The sequence below is a fragment of the Micromys minutus genome, assembly GCF_963924665.1.
Source record: "Micromys minutus genome assembly, chromosome: 7".
NCBI classification, from domain to species: domain Eukaryota; kingdom Metazoa; phylum Chordata; class Mammalia; order Rodentia; family Muridae; genus Micromys; species Micromys minutus.
The window spans coordinates 58,561,946-58,576,287 of record NC_137976.1 but is presented as its reverse complement, the minus strand read 5'-3'; the positions used below and the strand labels follow the sequence as shown (position 1 = coordinate 58,576,287).

At 45.0% G+C, this 14,342-nt stretch overlaps 1 protein-coding gene across 6 annotated transcripts in view; it reads right to left on the bottom strand.

The window, feature by feature from the left end:
• The window catches only part of KALRN (kalirin RhoGEF kinase), a gene marked incomplete at both ends in the record, with an annotated part of 525,758 nt that overhangs the window by 320,831 nt on the left and 190,585 nt on the right, over nucleotides 1-14,342 (bottom strand). For all 6 annotated transcript variants that reach the window (XM_080919241.1, XM_080919243.1, XM_080919247.1 and 3 more), the window contains 2 exons: nucleotides 171-302; nucleotides 3,778-3,969. In XM_080919241.1, coding sequence (XP_080775367.1) covers nucleotides 171-302; nucleotides 3,778-3,969 — 324 coding nt within the window. The remainder of the gene's footprint in view (nucleotides 1-170; nucleotides 303-3,777; nucleotides 3,970-14,342) is intronic.

Here is a 14,342-nt window from a genome sequence, read left to right as displayed (position 1 = left end):
AAATCTGCCCCTGGGTAGACTCCACAGCTCATGGGTCACAGTTCTTAACGACACAAAGAAGAAAGCTTGCTTTTCTTAAAATACAACCCAGACGGTTCCACAGTGTACATGGCTGTACTCTAGGTCCCTCACAGCACACCCAGGCCTGTGGTTGTCCCTCTGGTTCTTACCTCTGTGTAGGCCTGGGTCACCTGTTCATATAAGGACTGGTGATGGTGGATTGCCAGCTCCAGGTCCTGCATCTCAGAAGGAAGGCCGCCTTCACTACACATCTTACACCAGGCATCCACTCCTGACAGGAACTGGAAAGAGAAGCCCGGTGAGTGAGTGAGGGACATCAGATGGAGAATAAGTGTCAGACATGTTGGCAACATCGAGGAGAAATTTTAGTATTTCAGGGACACCTTCAGAAGGCTGGACTAACCCCTAGAACAAAGTTCAGTCAGGGAAGCATTTGGAAAATAGAGTTTCTACAAAGAACAGGACAGGGCCTGGCTTCTGGATGTTCAATAGGGTATGCCCTGCAAAATCAGCAAAGAACAGGCACCTGCACAGACCACTGTTGCCCACTGATAATGAGCACTCTGTGCACATTTGGGCATGTGAGAGGGGCTGAATGAAATGCAAGAAGAGTTTGCTAGCCTGTGCATCCTGTGTACAGGAAATGGGGAGAGGCTCAAAACACCTCAAGATATCACGGCCATCCCCCAGGACCTTGCAGAGACTCCTCCTACTGGGTATACAGATTAAGGCTGATCAGAACTATTGGACCCTGTCTCTGGGGGCTGGACATACAGAACATAGTAGGGCAGACTGCGCTGCTTTTACTTTGTCAGTGACTCCTGGGATATGGTATGTAGACAGACCTTAGCAGACATCAGATTGTTTAAAAATTATAATTAACAACTGTAGAAAACTGTGGTTCCCCCTGCATAAAAGGTGAGCTTTCTAAAACCACTCAGATTTATTAGGTAGAAAAATACACCTTTAAAATGCAAATAATTCTTTACCCAACAGTCTGGAATGGTACTGCCTGTGATTCCCTCGCCTGGGTGCACAACCCCATTTAAATTAATTGCCTAGATGCCTTTTTATCTCATTGCCTAGAACAGCCCATAGGGGGACAATAAAGAGCTGCCTAAATAAATGCTTGAAAAATAGTTTTGGATCTTTTCTCTTTTTTCTCTCCAACTAAAGGAAAGCATGGCTTAAGACTTCTCTGAAGGACTTGTAAATCCTGAGGAAATGCACTAAAGTAGATAAAAATAAACTTGTTTTGGGCTCAAACCAATTCAAGACAGAAAACAAATCACCTTAACTTCTCTGTTTCATCTCAGTTCTGGCCCGTGGTGTTTTCTTCTGCTAATATGTGACAGCTCCTCCTGGTGTCTGTCATCTCTTAGCCTCAGAAGACTGCTAGTTACAATCCAGTGTCAGATGGGGCATACTGGGAGGCTTCCTACTGGGTTATGGTTCTGTTCATAGGTAACTTTACAGAAGAGCCTGAGAGACACTTGGAATTTGCGTGCCAACTGGGGATGGAGAGATCTCCCTGCTTCACTCATAGGGAAGCTAGAGCAGTTCCCCTCCTAAAGCAAGGAAGCCCAGAGACATCAGGAAGGACCAGATCGTCCTTGCTAACTAGACAAGCCCAGAATAAGGTGAGCAAGTGACAGAGCTGAAGACAGAACAGACTGAACACCAATGTTTTTGGGATCCGATGAAGGTACCGGCCACTACTTACTGTGTTTGAGGGGTGGCTAGCTACATCGCAGAACGTAGGGTCATGGCTTGATTTATAGCAAGTGTTTATTTTAGAGTGTGGGACAGCTACATATGGAAACAGACATTGGTCACTGTGTGTAGCAAATACCCATGGTAGTAATGTTGGAAGCACACTAGGCAGCTTACATGACCCATCCATCCCAGCCCACCTCTTCCCAATACACCGAGAATATGATAATCAGATTCGCATGGGAGAAGAGGCTCAGAATGGTGGGTGGGGTTGTCATTCTGAACGTTAATAAGGAGAGGGCTGGGTTCAGAACCCTCATGTCTGGCCTCAAAGTCAAGACTGCTTCAGTGATCCTGCGCTGTTGCCTTCCATGATAGAGGTTAGGCAGAGGGATTTAAGATATCACCATATGTCTGGAACTCTTTTACCTGCAAGTTACCTAAACAGAACATCGTGAACAAAACTTAGAAGGTCAGAGGTATTTAACATTCAAGAACCAAAACCAGACACTTCTGGCTTGATGCCTCAACAGCCCAGAGATTGTATGATTTTATCAGTGTGTATAAAAAAGTGTTTAACGATTAGTGCACATATGGATGTGCATATGTGTGTATGTATATTTGTACATATGAATGCATTATAAATTTCATTGATGTAGACTGTGTAACCTACAGTTTACAAAGAACAATGTACACAATGCTCTGCTTTGTAGTTCTGTGCAGCAAATCCGCTCTCACGGGTACTGTTGAGAAACTCTTGTATCCACAGTCAATGAATGGTTGGTAGCAAGTGACAAGCTTAAATTGCTCCAACACAACACTGTGATATTTTTGCTTACACTACATTAGTGAGTGAGACACCAAAGCTCGCCCCTCAGTGATGTGTGGATGAGTGTGAGTACTGAAGACATCCCTGGATTTCAGATGTACTAACACTGTAACAGTTACAGACAAGATATATTTGAAGAGTGCATTTTAAAAATACACCCACCCTTCCATTTTCTTAAGATTCTAAAAGTATATCCTAAAGCCCTGATCTGACGCCTTCCACGGTGTCAAAGTCACAGTTTTAACATTTTACCCGTCAATGCGATGTCACTGAGGGCAATTGGGAAGAGACAGCCAGGCGCATGCATCCCTACAGAATGTCCATCATAGAAAGCATAAAAATAGCCTCAAGAACAGACTCTAAAGAGTGATGAATTTAGCATATGGCAATGTTGAACGATTAACTCACAAAATTTTTGAAAAAAAATTGACAAGTCCTTTTCCAGGAACTGGTTTGGACCAGGTCCTGACTTACCACAGGCTCTTGGGCAGGTCCTGTGCTTTATTTAAGGGTTAGTCTTTCTCTTTGTAAAATGGGTTGTTACAGATACTGCAGTAGTAACAGATATTCCCACCCACTGCATTATTACTAACGTCTCATTATCCCCAGCACACACCTAACACATGCTTCCTATACAATCAGTTTCCTCTGCTCTCAGGACTCAAAGCTTCACTCCTTCATTCATCTCGTCTCTGTTCAGAGTACACTAGTCAGTCACACATACATATACACATACTATATACACACATGCACACACACATACTTACACACTACACACACACACACACACACACACCACACATACCATATACACACCACACACACACCACACATACATACTCACACACACATAACATATACACATACCACACATACACATGCATGCATACACCATACACATACCACACACATCATACACATACCACACACATACCACACACACACCATATACACACACACACACACACACACCACATGCACACCATATACACACCATCACACTTACACACACATCACTTGCAAGCAGAAGACAAACTCCCTGAATCCTTTCCTGTTTATGTGAACAGCAGAGTCATAAGTTACCAATGTTTGTTGTATATGTAGGACAGAGCAAGGTTTATTACCAAGCCTACGCAAGGGGATCTTAGGGTTCTCTAAAGAGACTGTGCCCAGCTCCCACATGCTTTCCATTCCCACCATGCCACAAGCCTTACCTGCTCTGCCTTCTGGTGGAACACAGCAGACATGGCCAGGATTGTACTGCGTTCATCTAGGGCAGCAGCGAAGCTCTTCCACTCTTGGTCTAGCTGCGTGGAGATCTGCTTGATTTGCTGGGAGGCATAATGGCCAGCCTCTGAGAGGCGGGAGGCCACAGACATGATGCGGTTGATGTTGACATAGGCATTCTAGGAGACAAAGCAGAGTGAACACTGAGCGGGGAAGACTGAGCACTGCCGAGAGGAGTATTTGGAGGAGACTGCTCAGAGCCTGAGAGGGACTGGGATAGGCTTGGGATCTGCGTACAGAATAGGCCCAAGACAAGTCCTTACAAAGCTGAGACATTTCAACCAGAAAACAAACACAGGCTGCTGCATGCCAAAGACAAGCCCCAGTGCAGTCTTTCCATGGAGCCATCATAGTCACTGAGGCTGTGGGTCATGGTAGGAGCTGAAGGAAGCAAGGGCATCGCTCTTACTCTAAAGAGAAAGGGTTTATTGTAATTAGTCAGCTTCCATCACCAGCCAAAGCTATCCTTCCCACCTTCCTATCTTCTCATCCCTCATCAAAAGACACAAGGCATGAGCCACCAGCCAGTGTGTTCCTAAAAACAGAGTTTGGAGGTTGCAATGGCCTCTGTTTCTTCCTGTGTGACCTGGGAACATTTCTCTCCTTGATTCTGACAGGCACCGGCAGGTATGCCTTAGTGTATCTGCAGGGCCTTCCTTGATCTGCCATGTCCTTTCCCCACTGGGCTTTGTTGGCATCCATTCCCACTTTTGTTTGCTGGTTAAAACCTCTTGAACATGTAGGTTATTTTATTCCAGGCCAGCAGAAAGCTCCTCTGGAAGGAAGAAGACAAGGAAACCCTACCAACACAGTGCTGCGGTGATCCTGATTGTTTTTAACTGTTCTTTCCTATTAATTGTCTGTCAAAGCAGCCATGTAATGTGGCCTCCTTGGGGAGCTCTTCAGCACATATATGCCTGGAGGACCAGGAGCCAGGTTATTCACACATTTGCCCTTCTTACAAATCTTCTCCGATGATGATAAATACTCCTCAGCAGCCGCAGCTTCCCTGGGATCTATGAGCTGTGCAGTAGTTCATTAGCTCTCGGGCAGGCCTAATGAGGGCTCCCTTATTTTCCTTCAGTCCCCATTTATCTCAACTGTCCCCCAGCACCCACACACTCCATCTCAAACCTGGCCCAGGTTGATAAGGTCTCTCTTAATTTAAAAGGTCTCCGTGGAGGCTTAAAAGGTTAAGTGGGGTACGTAAGCATAAATCCATTCTGGTGTCTAAAGGCCCTGTGTGCTGTCTCTGTTTTGAGTGTGGCATGAGCCCTTCCACAGATAGTTCATTTCCTTAAGGGAGCTTGAATAGTGCTGGCTGTTATCAGGAGAAACAACCATCCTTTATGGAATTAAGGATCATTATCGGCACTGTTTTCTGAGTTAGACACAAATCCACTGAAAAAATTAAACTATTTTTAGGACTTCCAGAAAGGAAAAAAAGAAAAAGGAGAAGTGAGAAATAAAACCCCACTGCACACTGACATAGAAGAGGAAAAAAGGAAGGTGGTGGTTTTAGTAGTTTTTCTCTTCAAGGAGGCAACATTGAAGCCCTCTCAACCTCCTGCGTCAGTCATATTTGTCATAAAATAGACCGTGAGAGTCAGGAGATTTCAGGGAAACACTGGCTTTGAGCACTCTTCCCAGGAAGCACGTCGAGGGAAAAAGGAGTCATGGGTGGGGTGGATAAGGGGTGTATTTATCAGTAGGTTAGTGCTGTAAGCAGCTGGGTTCAGTCTCTCCGGGAGACTTTTGAAGAAACTATAAAACACACCTCCCACAGATCCTGCTGACAGGGGTAGGGTCTGAGTTATTGGCACATTAATCCCTACTGCTCCGTGGCTAAAGGTCCCTCCTAGAGTAACTCTGGCATTTGCAACCTGACCTCCCACAGGCCAACCATACTCTATAGACCAGAAAAACACGGGGAGCTTCTGTCTGCATAGCAATCTGCAGATGATACCCAGGGTGCCTATAAGAAAGTGGATTGAGAATTTACAAGGATTGATAATGCTTCATAAAGCTGCCTCCGAGGTGGGTTCTAGTCCCAGAAGGTTCCTCTCCTATATATAGATGTCTCCATAGTACTCAGTTTTCCAGTCCCGGAGGAAGGCCTGGTATCCAGCTTTCAGTCACACAGGGCACAGGAAGAGTAAGACATTTGTCACCAGGTGTTTGCATTCTCCTCCCACTTAGGGAACAGAGAGTGATCATAGATGCCCTACTGTGGCCACCTCAGGAGACTGGTGACAGCTTGTCACTTGTTCAAATATTTATAGAGAATCGGGCAGGCTCCGTGTTAGGGGCTGCAAGAGATCAAAGTGTGGCACAGAATTCCTGCCCACCGATTCTACATCCCCAGAGTTCACCATGGAAGACAAGTTTTCAAATGGCTATGGTTTAAAGGGAAATTAAATAAGCTGGCCCACAGCAGTGGTTCTCAACCTGTGGGCCGCGACCCCTCTGGGTGTCAAATGACCCTTTCATAGGGGTCACCTAAGCCCATCAGAAATCGTAGATACTCCTATTATAATTCATAACAGTAGTGAAGATGCAGTTATGAAGTAGTGATAAAAATTTCTGTGGTTGGGGGTCAGCACAGCCTGAGGAACTATATTAAAGGGTCAGCATTAGGAAGCTTGAGAACCACTGTTCCACAGAGATAGAAGGAAGCCATTGAGGATACAGAGAGAGAAGGGTGTGAGCCAATCAGAGGTGGTGGGAAGGGGATGGATGCAGATGGAGAGGATGGAGATGCTGGCAGCTCTCCCTGGTCCCCTCTACCTGTGATCAGAGAAACACAGAAATCAAACAAACAAGACCAGAGCTCAGTGTCATATTCTGGGTGCTAATCTCACAGAAAATCGTCTTATGTTTCCTCACCAGTGGACAGGGAGCTGCCTGCTAAAACTAACAAGCAGTTATGATATAACACAGCAAATGTTGGGGCCACACCCCTACAGTTCCCATGCTGAACACCAGGATACTGAACGCCTCTGTGCCTCGGTTTCCTCACATGTGAGGTAAGGGAGCTAAACTAGGTGATCTCAGAGCTCTGGTTTCCAGGTCGGCATTGACAAAGAGGCAAGGATGGTGCTGCCTACCCGAGAAGTACGGAGCTCAGCCTTGCCATCCAAGGGCTTGGCTCTTCACATCATGAACACCAAGTCTGGAGCTGGGTCACCTGATCCATGTTCTTTATGTTCTACATGACCAAGTCCTGCCCTCTCCACACCCTCTCTCCACACTCTTTCTCTCAGCAGAGCTTCTCACACAACCCAAAAGATAATCACCTGACTGTTAGTTGGCATGAGGTATGTCTTTGTGAGCATACTAACCTCAGACTCACTGTTTAGCTGACTGTGATTTTGAACTCCTGATCCTCCTGCTCCTACCTGCCAGTGCTGGGAGTTTAGGCTGTGGTAACCATGCCCAGTTGATGAGTATCTTCTCACATCCTTCAGAACGGATTCATTACATTCTCCATATATACTCAGCCTTACTGCTACGTCTTACCACGGTCCTTGTTACTTTAGCACAGTGTGAGCTATAACTACGATCCACTCTATAGGATGCAATAGAGTTGCCTCATGGTCTGTTGTATCATCTTCCATCCTCCTTGTCATTTAGTTGCAAGAAGGAAAGATAACTAAGTCTGGCAAAATCTTGTTGACCTGCAGATCTACTCTATTGTGCCCTGCCCCCCTTTGCTACTTATGAAATTCTCCATTTGTTTGTTTCCTTCTCCAAGTCACTCACTGGAGATCACAGGCTAGACAGCTCCTTCTCTTGTGGCCCTGTCAGCTGTTAGGACCACTGAAATCAATGAAGCAGCCACTTTCCCTAAGAAATACCTGGCAGAATCTTGAGCTTTCAGCCCTCCAGAAGGAGCCCTCACTTTGAACATGCCAAGTAGAAATAAAAAACATGCAAAGATGCTTACTGAAAAGGATACTGATAGCTTATCATTAAAAATATGAGAAAGTATTTTATGAATTAGTTTCCTTTTGTTCAGGAGACAGCAGCACTAGGAAAAACAAGCTATGATTTTAGCAACCTTAAGCTCTGTGTCAGGGGCTGGTTGCTAAGGAGATCATCACCAGGAGTCTGCATTATTTGAATTCCATTCAGTTTTCTTCTAAGAACTGGGCTAAACATCATAGCCCTGTGGTCACAGGCATCACTCTGATCAGACACCCTGTGTTTCCTGAAGTTTCACAAAGCAACCAGTCAGTTGCCTGATAACTGTCGATGTGACAGGCAGCATTATCTTTTCCATCATCCAGTTTTAGCACACTGGCGTTATTCCCCAACCTGTATAAACCAGATCAAAGTATTGGTACAAAGCACAATAAAAAGTAAGTCAGCATTCCCAACCTGAGGCACCATGAGCTTTCAATGTCCCATCCTAGTTCACAGAGAGCACAGCACAATGTCCTCTACTATTCCTGGGAAGATGCATCTTCCATGGGGCCTGACATATGTGTGCACAGCTGCCAGCCCCTGCCCCACTTACTACAATATCCTTTCCTGGCAGACACCTGAGCCCTAGGAAGAGTCCAGTGACTGAGGTTCTGAGTTATCTACAAGGATTTCCTTGACCCAGAGAGACCCGAGAAGTCACACCATCCTGCCAACACTGTTGAAGCTACATTCTTCTGATGTAGTGTGCTTCTGCTCCTTAAGTTGGAAAAACAAACGACCAGGAGGCTTGAACGAGACTTCTTCACACAGCTCTGCTGCTTGGTATGTACTTGGCACATCCACAGCACCCACGGTTGGGCTGTCTTGTCCTCACGAAAGGGGACAAAGAGTCTTCTGCTTCTCTCAGATAGGGCTACCAGGCAGGGAAAGACCCTCCTCCCTAGGCTGGGCATGGGGTCTTTGTTTTATGTTCTATGTGACTTTGCCTCCAGAGGTAGCAGAAAGTCATCAAAGATGTTTCATCTCTGCTGAGAACAAGTCCAAGGTATGGCACTGAATCCCATACCAGTGAATGGAAGCATGGCATTTCCACGGTCATCTATGGATAGAAGTCCTGGCCTGTCTGCCCAGTCATCACAAGTGCCCAGAATACCACTGGGACTTAACCCTTTTGACAAGTCCTAGAGCTCTTGACTCTCCAAATCCAAAGCTACATAGGGAACCCAGGCCAATAACTAGCCAAGGGCCAACATGCTCAGAAAACCATTTAGGTCAAATTCAAAAGTTAAAAAAGATAAGAACAAGATATATAAATAGTATTACATCAGTTGAGAAAAACACTGCACACCAGGAAAACACACACACACTACCACACACACACCACCACACACACACCCGAGTGCTATTAAAGTTCCTTCACAGCTACATATGATGGTTGGTAGTTCTTAGGAATCTCTTTTCCTATTTTTATCTTAGGAATATAAAAGCTGGTTTAAAATATATTTCTAATTAGAGAATATATGCATTAATTATCAAAAATAATGTGTCCTTAAATATAAATGGAGGAGATTCTCTTTCCAGCCAGTTAATAACCAAAATATCACCTGTCTGCGGTTACAGAGCTAGTGGAATTTATGCTCAGCCTCCTATTTTTATTCAGCTTTCTTTTGTTATTGGTGCAGAGTGAACCCTTGGTTCTGCACATACTAGGCAAGGGCTTGAGCAACCGAGTCACACTCCAGCCCCCATTCTTATTGAGGAACAACAATTATTTGAAGTTTCTTTCTTTTCCACTTTGAATACTTTGGGTAGCTTGGGGATATTTTTGATTTTCACAAATTTTGTGTTTTTAATTAAAATTAGGATTATTTAATTATTTAAATTATTTATCTGGCCAGGATGTATACTGTCAACATTACAACTTCTCATATTCTCCCTTCTTTTTGGGTTCAGTAAAGCTTTTTTTTTTTTTTCCTTTCATAAAAGTAGAGTCAATTTGCAAATAATGAGACAGGCAGGTTCTAACGACTGGTATTAGAAGGAATGGAAACCCACCTTATTGGAAGCTTTCAGAAGCTAAGTTCATGTAACAAATCATTTTATACAGAACATAGGTACATCTCGAGCTCACTTAGGATTGCCTAATGTTCCCCAAATCAGCTGAGAGGTGAACTAAGAGAACAAGCGAGTTGGAGCCAGCTCCTCGGGCCCCACTCTGCTTACCCCTTCCTTCTTGTTACACTTTCCTCCTTGTGTCCTGCAACTTATATTTTTATCTTGTCACACTCAAAGAGTGCTACAGGAAGTTATTTGGAAATTTTCTCATAATAATGCCCAGTATTGGTGAGAAAATAGAGACCGTCCGAAGCTCAGCCAGCCTTACCTCTCTCCCCAGCTTACTGCAGCGCAGCATTGATACTTTGTAATCCCAAACCCACTTTGGGTCCTAGAGCTGCTAAAGCATCAGTTTATGACTAATTAGTTTAACATTACCATGTAAACCTGCTGATCCCACCTCAAAACATATGGACATCGGGGCTGTAACATCTGGAGTAGGCACTGATAGTGCTTCCAGCCACAGTGCAGCAGCTACAGAAGGCAATGAGCTCTAAGCAAAACCTCCAACCCTGCCCCCTCCCAAACCACAGGCTGCCCTCTAGGGGGCAAACAGGGAAGCTGATGAATGACTATCTGCTCTGGTTTGGCTAAACAGTAGGTCCGTCCAGGTGGAAGCCATCTGTCACTGCTGGCTACAGAGGGGAAAGAATAGGAAGGGCCTAGTGCTCGGCAAAGATAACATTGGCCCACAAATCCTTTTGCCCCTCTGGCCTGGCTTGTTGTAGAGATGTTTCCTCCAGCAATTGCTTCACAAACCATTAAACAGCCATGAAAACAATCGCCTAGCCATATGTCAGAGGGCCACAAAAAACCCACAGCGGGTTGAAGGAAAAGAGAAATGCCCTTCTCCTTTCTTGGCACTGAGAGAGAAGCCTCCATAACGGTGTGTGTGTGTGTGTGTGTGTGTGTGTGTGTGTGTGTGTGTGTGTGCAGATAGAAAAATGGATACATGATAGATTGATAGATGGATTGAGAGATAGACAACACCCCTGCAAGATTAAAAAGGCAGGTATAGCTGGCATTAGACACAAGGACACCAGCAGAGAATGTGATTAGGAACAACGCATTCGTTCCATGGCACATGGTAATTTTAGGCCATCACTGATGATGAAACCAGAAGCTGACACTTCAGGTAAATGCATTCATCAGTCTTCCATCTATCCCTTCTTGTACAGGGCCTAGCTAGAGTACGGTCTGGGGCAGCAGTGGCAGCGGTAGCTGAGAGAGACAGTACCTGCTGGCCTTCTGCATCAAACCAGTACTTTAAGATGCTGCCTTGGGTGACAGGTATGCACCTGAATGTCTGAGAAGTCCCACGCTTGGCAACTCCGAGGAGCTCTCTGAAACCAAGGTTATTCCTTACAGCATTTCTGACCTGACAAGAATAGATGGACAGTTGCCAAGCACAACACCATGGTAAATGTGTGCCTAAAAGCAAAACCACATTTTTCCCTCACAAAATTCTCAGAGGCAGGTAGTGAGGAATATGAATACCTTGACTAAGGCTACAGGAGAAAGGAAATTTATTATGTATCTGTCAGTTTGTTCATCCATGCATGCATCCATGTATCCATGCATCCATGCATCCACCCATCCATCCATCCATCCATCCATTCATCCGTCCATCCATCCATATGTCCATCCATTCATCTACCCATCCATCTACCTATCCATCCATCCATCCATCCATCCATCCATCCATCCATCCATCCATCCATCCATCCATCTATCCATCTATCAAGGCTTGGCACAAGGAAGAACCAAGATGCAAAATTCTTATGTCCATGGGTCTTGCATGTCATTAGGGACACCAGAGAATAAGCTGATGAGGATGTATTTTGGTACCATGTAAAACAGATCTGGGAAAAGATAGAGCGTAAGGGGACGGAAAATGCCACAAAAGATAAAGAGAGCCAGGGAAGGCTTTTCAAGCAGCAGTACCTGGGCTTGTCTCTAGGGGAAGTAAGAAAGGGAAACATGTTGATATCTAGAAAGAGAAACCCCTGGTAAAGGGAACAATAGGACAAAGACTACCAGAGTTAAGAAATATCAAGAAACTAGGTTACTTAGGGCAGATGAGTAGGCTGTCAGGGTGAAATACAGAACCTGATGCCAGTATAGAGTAGTGACAGGACACAGGGACAAGGTGACTCTGGTAATAGTCTGAGATAAGCATTTTGTATCAAAAGAATCTGCTAAAGGAAATCTTTTTATTCTTTCTTATGCCAGCCCTTCAGCTGTGCCATGAACTCTGACCTCTATCTTTTACTGTTCCTCTCCAGTCAGTCTACTTGGTCCTGAGCTCTCACACCTTGTAAATATCTGATTTGCAAACATTTTACTGTGTGCCTTTGATTGGTCTCTGGCCAGAGCTGTCCGTGGCCAGGATGGAATATAAATATTGCTACTGCTTGTTACTTCCGACACTTCCCACTCGTGTTCTGCTTTGCAGGTTAAGGCCTTTGGTGTACATTAGCTCATCGAGACACTAGGTTTTACGGGCCATTTCATGCCTTTCATTCAACTCCAGGAGACTGTAACGAAGGGGCATGTGTTGGCACTGGGTGAATTTCTTACAAATTAACCTCCCGGCCTCTGTAGACCTGGACCTGACCAGGAAGTTCTATAAATCGTTATGTATAGGTGATCTGAGTGAGGCTCAGGAGAAAACACAGAGAATATCACACAAACAGCCAACGGCAAAACCATGAAGCTAGAGAGTCTCTGGAGAACAACAGTTAGCAGTAAAAACAGGGGTGTCAGAGATTGGAGCAGAGAACCAGTCGTAAGGCAGAGGGACAACAATCTAGGACCCACAGGAGATAACAATCAAGACAGAAAACGGAGCCAGGCCAGTGCCAACCACAAGCCGGAGGCTAAGCTGTCACCCAAGTCCTCTGCATTATCTCAGAGAAACCTGGGCCAATGGCTGAGCAGCTGCTGTGTGAGCCAGTGTAGTGTACTAGAGTGATGTTGAGATGCTCTTCCTAAGCCCAAGGACTCTGGTGTTTCCCATCCAAACAGGGCTGGCTGGGGAACAGTGCACAAAGGCAAAGAAGCATCAGAAGCATTGGTGGGGACCAAGAAGGAAGCGGTGAGGATAGGCAGGTGCTTGACACTGGGTAGGGAGTCTTCATTCCCCAACCAACCCTACTAGGTAACAATAGTCAGCTGTAGAGCTTAAGGCAGGGCTAATGTCCGTTGACTTCATTTCTTCACATTGGACTGTCCAGTCTCATATTGGTCTTCAATCTTGTAGAGAATTCCTAGGGTTCATTCTGTGCAGTTAAACCACAATCCAGGGTGACAGGAACCACAATCTGAGGTGACAGGGAGAACAGTAGAGAAGAGGCCTGCGGCCTCACATGCAGGCACCCACCTCCCCATATCTGAGTTTTAAGCATGCTCTGTTGTGCTCTTCTCCCTGGTCTGGTTAAATACTGGTGACGGTGCCAAGCACAAAGGTCATAAACTGGTCCAGGGCTGGTCAAAAAATAAATTCTATTCCTCTTACTGAGTGGCTAGAAAAGGGCAATTCCACCCATGAAGTTGTTTGTAGAAATAAAAACATTGCATCCTGTTGATCTTGACCAGTAAGAACAGAATAGCCAGCACTGCAGTTGATACTTTGCTCTCTCAGGTTCTCTGGCATGCTTACTTAAGATGTAATCCCCAGAAAAACTGATCTCCCTTACTCTTGTCAGCAAGGAACCTGCAGTAGTGGCCCCGTCTCCATCATAAGGATCAGAATCTCAAAAGGAAGCTCAGGTCCTGTGAACTTGAAAGTCCACCAAGACAAGGGATTCCTGAGCACACATCTGTACTGGACCTACAACATATATTTAGTCAGCAATTCCACAAAGGGGGTTTTCCAGATGCAAATCTGTATTACTCTGGACAGTGGCTTGGTGCTTTCCCGTCCTTGATTGTTCAATTGCCATGTGTCTTTGATGCTCAAATGTTTCTCCTGCAGAAACCACCCATTTAGAAACTGGCTTTCTGAAACCTGACAATCTGCATCTTTGTTTAATTCTTTCACCCTCAGTGCCATTATTTTTGTGCATAAATGTTATTTGAGTAAAGGTATTCATGTGTGTGCACATGTGCACGTTATTGTGTAAGCATATGTATGTGCAGGTCAAAGGTCAACATTGTGTGTCTTCCTCAGTTTCTCTCTAATTTTTTGAGATAGGGTCTTTCACCGAACCACCAGAAAACATTAGAGATCACCAATTTAGCCATATGAGACAGTAAGGCACCTGTCTGTGATTCCTCAGTGCTAGAATTAACTGTGCACACAAAAATACCCAGCTTTTTACAGGGTGCTGAAGATCTAGCCCAGGTCTTCCTTCATGTTAATCCAGCAAGCATTCTATGGAGTCATCTCACTAGCTCCTGGAGTCATTATTGACACAGTTGAACCTACAGTTGCTGTTTGCTTTTCTCC